At 37.5% G+C, this 8,097-nt stretch overlaps 1 protein-coding gene across 1 annotated transcript; it reads left to right on the top strand.

The window, feature by feature from the left end:
* The first annotated feature begins 6,229 nt into the window (after positions 1–6,229).
* On the top strand, positions 6,230–7,356 carry LOC146137986 (histone deacetylase 8-like). Its single transcript, XM_083394055.1, has 2 exons — positions 6,230–6,762; positions 6,829–7,356. The coding sequence occupies exons 1-2, from the start codon at positions 6,252–6,254 to the stop codon at positions 7,344–7,346; spliced, it is 1,029 nt and encodes a 342-aa protein (XP_083250181.1). The 5' UTR covers positions 6,230–6,251; the 3' UTR covers positions 7,347–7,356.
* The last annotated feature ends 741 nt before the right edge of the window (positions 7,357–8,097 follow it).

Raw genomic sequence — 8,097 nt, 5'->3', positions numbered from 1 at the left:
TCCGACAGTTCATTCTGTTCCTGCAGCTTCGTTCATTTCATTCCGACTGTTCATTCTGCTCCTACAGCGTAATTCATTCCATTCCGACAGTTCATTCTATTCCGACAGTTAATTCTGTTCCTACAGCTTCGTTCGTTTCATTCCGACAGTTAATTCTGTTCCTACAGCTTCGTTCATTTCACTCCGACAGTTCATTCTATTCCGACAGTTCATTCTGTTCCTACAGCTTCGTTCATTTCATTCCGACAGTTCATTCTGCTCCTACAGCGTCATTCATTCCATTCCGACAGTTCATTCGGTTTCTACAGCTTCGTTCATTTCATTCCGACAGTTTATTGTGTTCATACAGCTTCGTTCATTTCATTCCGACAGTTCATTCTATTCCGACAGTTAATTCTATTCCGACAGTTAATTCTGTTCCTACGGCTTCGTTCATTTCATTCCGACAGTTCATTCTGCTCCTACAGCGTCATTCATTCCATTCCGACAGTTCATTCGGTTTCTACAGCTTCGTTCATTTCATTCCGACAGTTTATTGTGTTCATACAGCTTCGTTCATTTCATTCCGACAGTTCATTCTGTTCCTACAGCGTCATTCATTCCATTCCGACAGTTCATTCTATTCCGACAGTTCATTCTGTTCCTGCAGCTTCGTTCATTTCATCCGACTGTTCATTCTGCTCCTACAGCGTAATTCATTCCATTCCGACAGTTCATTCTATTCCGACAGTTTATTGTGTTCATACAGCTTCGTTCATCTCATTCCGACAGTTAATTCTGTTCCTACAGCTTCGTTCGTTTCATTCCGACAGTTAATTCTGTTCCTACAGCTTCGTTCATTTCACTCCGACAGTTCATTCTATTCCGACAGTTCATTCTGTTCCTACAGCTTCGTTCATTTCATTCCGACAGTTCATTCTGCTCCTACAGCGTCATTCATTCCATTCCGACAGTTCATTCTATTCCGACAGTTCATTCTGTTCCTACAGCTTCGTTCATTTAATTTCGACAGTTCATTCTGTTCCTACAGCTTCGTTCATTTCATTCCGACAGTTCATTCTGTTCCTACAGCTTCGTTCATTTCATTCCGACAGTTTATTGTGTTCATACAGCTTCGTTCATTTCATTCCGACAGTTCATTCTGCTCCTGCAGCGTAATTCATTCCATTCCGACAGTTCATTCTATTCCGACAGTTAATTCTGTTCCTACAGCTTCGTTCATTTCATTCCGACAGTTCATTCTGCTCCTACAGCGTCATTCATTCCATTCCGACAGTTCATTCGGTTTCTACAGCTTCGTTCATTTCATTCCGACAGTTCATTCTGTTCCTACAGCGTCATTCATTCCATTCCGACAGTTCATTCTATTCCGACAGTTAATTCTGTTCCTACAGCTTCGTTCATTTCATTCCGACAGTTCATTCTGCTCTTACAGCGTCATTCATTCCATTCCGACAGTTCATTCTATTCCGACAATTCATTCTGTTCCTACAGCTTCGTTCATTTCATTTCGACAGTTCATTCTGTTCCTACAGCTTTGTTCGTTTCATTCCGACAGTTCATTCTGTTCCTACAGCGTCATTCATTCCATTCCGACAGTTCATTCTGCTCCTACAGCGTCATTCATTCCATTCCGACAGTTCATTCTATCCCGACAGTTCATTCTGTTCCTGCAGCTTCGTTCATTTCATTCCGACTGTTCATTCTGCTCCTGCAGCGTAATTCATTCCATTCCGACAGTTCATTCTATTCCGACAGTTCATTCTGTTCCTACAGCTTCGTTCATTTCATTCCGACAGTTCATTCTGTTCCTACAGCTTCGTTCATTTCATTCCGACAGTTTATTGTGTTCATACTGCTTCGTTCATTTCATTCCGACAGTTCATTCTGCTCCTGCAGCGTAATTCATTCCATTCCGACAGTTCATTCTATTCCGACAGTTAATTCTGTTCCTACAGCGTCATTCATTCTATTCCGACAGTTCATTCTATTCCGACAGTTCATTCCGTTCCGACCATTCATCAAATTAGTTTCGGCCCTATTCATTCCATTCCGACAATTCCGACCATTCCGTAAATTAGTGAGCGTTCCGACTATTCCGACCATTCATCATTCCGTAAATTAGTGTTACCCGTAAACAAGACATTTGCTACTTCCCCTAAACGTTGCTAAGTTTGTATAGCAAGCTACCATTTTGTACGCTTAACGGCACCTTTCCATGAGAAAACATATAAAGCTACAATGTTAAAAGAGCTTCCCTGTTGTTTGTTGAGAAGGCAGCCAATTACATAAACTACAGAAACCCTGCATATGCCCTTTCTGTGCCAATTTATTACATTTCATCATAACTATAACCTACACTACAAGTACAAGAAGTTACTGGCGCTGGTCTAGAATCCTACCAAAACGCACATTATTTGGGTTAGGGTGGGTCAAGTATAATAATTAAATAATGAATATAACAACACAAAACTCACCCATACGCACGCCCAAACGCTAACACGCACGCTCAGGTTCGAAGTAAGGCCAGTTTCCCGCTCATAGCCGCGCATTCCATGTAAAATCAACGTATAATGCGGCCAGCCATTAAAAATCGCTCAAACGCGCAAAACTTTCGTCGCGATAACGGTTTTCAGTCTTCTCCATTATCAGTCGCGCTAAATTTACAAATAACGTTATTACAGGAATTACAGCCGTGCAATTTCAAGCTGCAAAATCGTGGTAGGATTCTAGACCAGCGCCAAGTTACTTTTCCAGGCTATTTTGCTTTTGTCTGTTTTATTAGTTTATAAAATTATGTTGCTTGAAAAAAGCGCCTTTTAGCCTAGATTCGCGTTTTCCCGCGTTTCAGTCGCAAAAAGGTTAAGGGGAGTCCCCATCCAACGGGAATCAGACATTTCTCTTTCTATGCTAACAGGCGTGGTCCTGGAATCAGGAAATCATATTCCTTTGGCTTATCTTTGCGGCAAAAATGCAGTATGCTGTGGCATGGCTAAGCCAAACTTGCCGACGAATCGGGTGTTCTTGGGTTTAGGCTACATCAGCAACATATGCCGGTAGTTTCCGATGTCAATGTCCGGTTGGGTTCTGGTTCGGGATGAGTAGGCTAATGTCTGGATTTAGAAAAAATATAATCACAAGCAATCCATGACAACTAAAATGGACATTAGGCATGTCCTTCCACTCGACATAGGCTACCGGTAGGCTACAACAAAAAGGTCATTAAATAAGACATTTAATGCATTGGCGCATGGTCGTTTCTCGACTCGATCCTCTCTGAACCTGTGTAGCTCAGTTGGTACAGCGACGGTCCCGGCTTGACCGGAGGTCCTGAGTTCGGATCTCACTGCAGACAAGTTGTTTTTCTAGCCTGCCCTGCCTGCATTATTGATCGACAGATTCGGTGAGTCTGCAATGGATTTATGTATACTAAACAAGATATTCCTCCTTTTTTTCAGTAAATTTGTAGTGTATTGATATCTATTTAAGATGAATTCCATATGGCTTTTCGCCTAGGCTTACTTTTAAAATTAATAGGGTGCATGAGTTCACCACAACGTGTTTAAGATTTCGCCGTGACAAAAAAGGTTTAAGAGCATTGGTTTAGATTGGCGCTACTACCGCACGCAGGACGTTAAAACTTTTTAATTTAACCATAGTTTAACGAAATAGTACACCGAAAGCCATAACAGACTTACCGAATCTGTCAATCAATTATAAAGCAAGCAACTTTAGAAAAGTTCAAATTAATTGGGTAAGTCCCCATTACGAGATTATATTAAAAGACATGTTGCTAACAGGTAACAGCATAAGTTAGAGTAGGGGTTCTTAATCTTTTTCCCCTTACTACCCACTTCTGTCCAGATCAAAGTTCCATTACCCAAAATCCAATTTTATCTATTTTGCCATACTAAATATAATAAAACAGCGTTATTCCACAAAAAAGCATTAAGTGTCAGTGGGGCATTTACTCTTGTTTTTTGAATACATTCGATGCAATATTGGGAGCGATTTTAGATACTGCACAACGCAAATCTGACTCCAGATTTAACAGCTTGTTTTGGAATTTTGATTTTAAAGCAACACTATGATGAAACAATTCTAAAAATGATAAAATATTACTGTCCTAAGTGTTCTTCAGTTTGGTTGTTTTAAATTTAAACGGACTCACAACATCGAAAAACTGTAAGTAATAAAGCAACTTAACCACTTACAGCGAAGACATTGTTTGTTACAGCTATAATTCTAAATATTCGGGTTCAGCTGATTAGTGATTACCCCCCTGAAATTACCCACATGTGGGTAATTGCCCACAGGTTAAGAACCACTGAGTTAGACTAAAAGATTATCTCTTTGCTTAGGCCAGTGGTTCAACAACCGGGACGCCGCGGTACCCTGGGGTGCCATTTCTAATTCTCAATGTTGTACAGAGTTGGTGTGTGTTGCTACAGTTCCGTTTATTGTGACATTCTAGTGAATTACATACGGAAAACTCTTGTAGGGGTGCCGCAACATATTTGCTATTTCTAAGGGGTACCGCTAGCCATAAAAATTTGAGAAGCACTCAGTTAGAGTATGTTAGACCAAGAGCTAGCTAATGCTAACCTACAAAATCTCGCCCTATCTCATGCTATAAACAAAAAATAAGTTAGTGGTTACAGGTTAGTGCAGCATTTTGCAACAATTTTTGGCTTGCGGCACCCTACAGAAATTATAAATAGTTCACGGTACCCTTGCTTGTATGTTTGCTGAGTAGCAAACTGTGTAACGTTGCAATAAACCAGATTGAAACAGCACAATAACTGTGAAACAACGCTGACAAAACTTTTTTTTATTTTTGGCACTTTTATCGTACACAAATAATTGTACCAAAAAGCTTAAAGTGCAAAAATTAGAATCCAAGATAATGTGAAATATCTCTTGAACCCTTGACAGTTTTGCACCCTGTAGTTCAGCAATATCCCGGTTGAGAAGCACTGGGTTAGTGGGTTACTAAGTTACTGCAGTGGTTCTTAGCACATCGGTGAACTTGGCACGCTAATTGTTTATAGTGTAATATCTTCAGAAGTTATGCCACTAATGAACTGACATTTTGGGAAAAAAATATTCATAAAATACTAATTTATTATTCAGCAATGTTTGCCAGTTTCCCACTAATGTTGAGCTAACAAGTCGACTTTTAACCATTTAAACTAGAACATACACTCTTAAAAAGACCATAGTTCAAATTCAACTTTACTTGAAATAGGTGTTTAATGACTTGTTAATAAATTCCCAACTGCTTAATTCAAAATAATGCCATTCGCAACAACATTTGGCTGACATACCGGACTAATATTAAATTTTTTTCTAGAATTGTACCACAACCAACATTATTATTTGGGTTGGGGTGCAAGCGTTTGGGTTTGGGAAGGTTAAGCAATAATATTAAATAATAAATTGAATAATACTTGGCCAACCCTCACCCAAATACTAAACGCCACCCTAACCCAAATATTGTGCATGCTGTAATAATTGTCAATGTGCCAATTTTACAAAATACTCTTTTTAAGTTACATCATAACATGTTGACATAGAACAAAGAGTCATACAAAATCTTCTGTTGCTCAAGCAAACACTTAGTGATAAGTTTGAATATGACCACACCAAGCATCAAAATTGTTTGCAGTCACTGTGTCAATTTGGCGAAGAGTGTATATTTGCGATGGCCTGGTGCCTAGATCTGCCTTTTGAAGCAACATAAGACTGCATTTAACTCTACCAGATTGTTCTAATGAAACAAGTTTATGGCAACATAAACCAAATTTAGCAGCAAGCAGGAAACATTCAACCAATAAAATAAACAAAAATGAAATATTGAGCTTGTGCCCCTCTAAAAATCATCTTAATCAGAACCCCACCCTGTTAACAATCACTGATCTAAATGATGATTTTGTTGTACATTACTTTATATGCACTATACTCATTGATCACTTCATATCTGTTTATTGTGATATTCTATTCGCAAATGTATAGCAAGAAATGTGACAATTTAATATTTAAAAATATATTAAAGATTAGCTCAAAGTAATTTTTAGATTTACACTTAGTTACTATTTGATGTGGTATTTTTTACAACTGTTCAAGATATTTTTGCTTATAAATTGACCCTGGAATACTTTGTAACACAAAAAATTATTCCTTTGTGTAAATTTTATTTGTTAAGCCAAGCTTTTTGATTACAGTTTGATTGTTTAGCAAAATAAATTAAAATGAATGTAGGATACATTTGTGATGAGCAATTTGTCGAAAAAAGTGACACTTTTCTTCCCACCAAGTCCAGAAACAAACTTGTACATGAACTCATTAAAGCAAGCAACTTAATGGAGAAAATGATTTGTATCAAACCATCGCCAGCCAAATTTCAAGATATGGCCCTCTTTCATGAAACAGATTATGTAAATTACCTGTTGAACACATTTAAGGGTAATTGTTCTCAAGAAGATGAAGACGACTCATTTGGACTTGGGTATGATTGCCCCTTAGTTGATGGGATTTCAGAGTATTGTAAAATGGTAGCAGGAGGGAGCTTAACAGCTGCTGATGTATTATGCAAGAAGCAATGTAATATTGCTATACATTGGATAGGAGGCTGGCACCATGCAAAGCGCAATAAAGCATCTGGCTATTGCTATGTCAATGACTGTGTTCTTGCTATTTTACGATTAAGGCAAACCTACTTAAAAGTGTTGTACATTGACTTGGATCTACACCACGGGGATGGTGTGCAAGATGCTTTTTATGCAACCAATAAAGTTTTTACCTATTCTGTCCATAAGTTTGAACCAGGATTTTTTCCTGGTACAGGTGATATTAAAGAAGTTGGATTTGGAAAAGGTCGATTCCACTCTGTTAATGTGCCTCTAAAAGATAGTATTTGCGACGCAAATTTTGTATCACTTAACCAAACACTTTTGGACCAAGTTAGAAAGGTATTTAGGCCTGATGCAATTGTTTGCCAAGTTGGTGCTGATGGATTAAACCAAGATCCAATGGGATCATTTAATTTAACCACTGATGGACTTGTAAAATGTGTAAAACATGTTATTGCATGGAATCTTCCGACTCTGCTGTTGGGTGGTGGCGGATACAATGATGCCAATGTGGCCAGATGTTGGTGTACAATAACAGCCAATGTTCTAAATGTTGAACTTCCAAATGAAATACCTGAACATGAACATTTTCCATTTTATGGACCAGACTTTGATTTTCAAATTTCCAAAGGTCTTCGAAAAGATTGCAATTCTTTATCTTATTTGGATTCAATTTCGAAAAGTGTTTTAAATAATTTAAACTGTCTTAGGTAATTATCACTTCAGTATTCATCAACATTGTGTTTGGTTAAATGGTTAGTTTTAGCTTTTTTTGTTATGTGTTTAAATTATGAGATTATTTATTTTTTTATTATGAATTGATATTTCCATGAATTACAAACAGGTAAAATATATGATGTTTTCGTTTACTTAGAGCTCCAAGCTGCCTAAGCAATAATTGTTTTTTAGATTCATTAATGACAGCTTTATACAAGAAGAAATCTATCGTTTATCAGTAGGGCGATTGTTTTTTTGAATTGACAACAAAAAAAAATCAAAATATGTCAAGTCAAAATCGATAGCAAACATTGTTTTCAAAATTAAGAAAAAACTATTGAACAAATATTTGTTATGTCACTCTCTTTTTTCGGTGGTGATTTGGAATCGTACCCTTTCGTATTTTGGTATTATGCTAATAATGTTAAAATATCAATGTGAGTTTAGCATAAACCAGAAAATATAACTAATTTGCGTTCCACCGACCGTCAGTTTCTTCGTATAGCTAGTGTGCTGGCTAGCTTTCGGTCAGTAAAACATCAAAATCAAATGACTAACGACGCCAGACACTAATGCAGTACTTATACAACAATACGTTTTTTGAATTAATGGATGTCTAATAGGTCAAAATTTTGTCAAAAAAATATAATTTTAGGTCAAAAATTATTCGCCATATTTATCAGCCTAAATAACTTCAGACAGTTGATAAACAGCAGATAATAGTGGCAGCTGGGGAGTTGCGTGCTTG

Source organism: Ascidiella aspersa, chromosome 7, assembly GCF_963924565.1.
Source record: "Ascidiella aspersa chromosome 7, kaAscAspe10.2, whole genome shotgun sequence".
Lineage (NCBI taxonomy): Eukaryota > Metazoa > Chordata > Ascidiacea > Phlebobranchia > Ascidiidae > Ascidiella > Ascidiella aspersa.
The sequence above is the reverse complement of the archived record's forward strand: the minus strand, read 5'-3'. Positions and strand labels throughout refer to the sequence as shown.

What these genes read in the sequence shown, in the direction of transcription:
- LOC146137986 (XM_083394055.1), top strand. Translation starts at nt 6,252, where the DNA reads ATGAATGTAGGATACATTTGTGATGAGCAATTTGTCGAAAAAAGTGAC. An exon ending in GGATCTACACCACGGGGATG is followed by an intron (nt 6,763 to 6,828) that starts GTGTGCAAGATG and finishes AGTTTGAACCAG; the next exon opens with GATTTTTTCCTGGTACAGGT.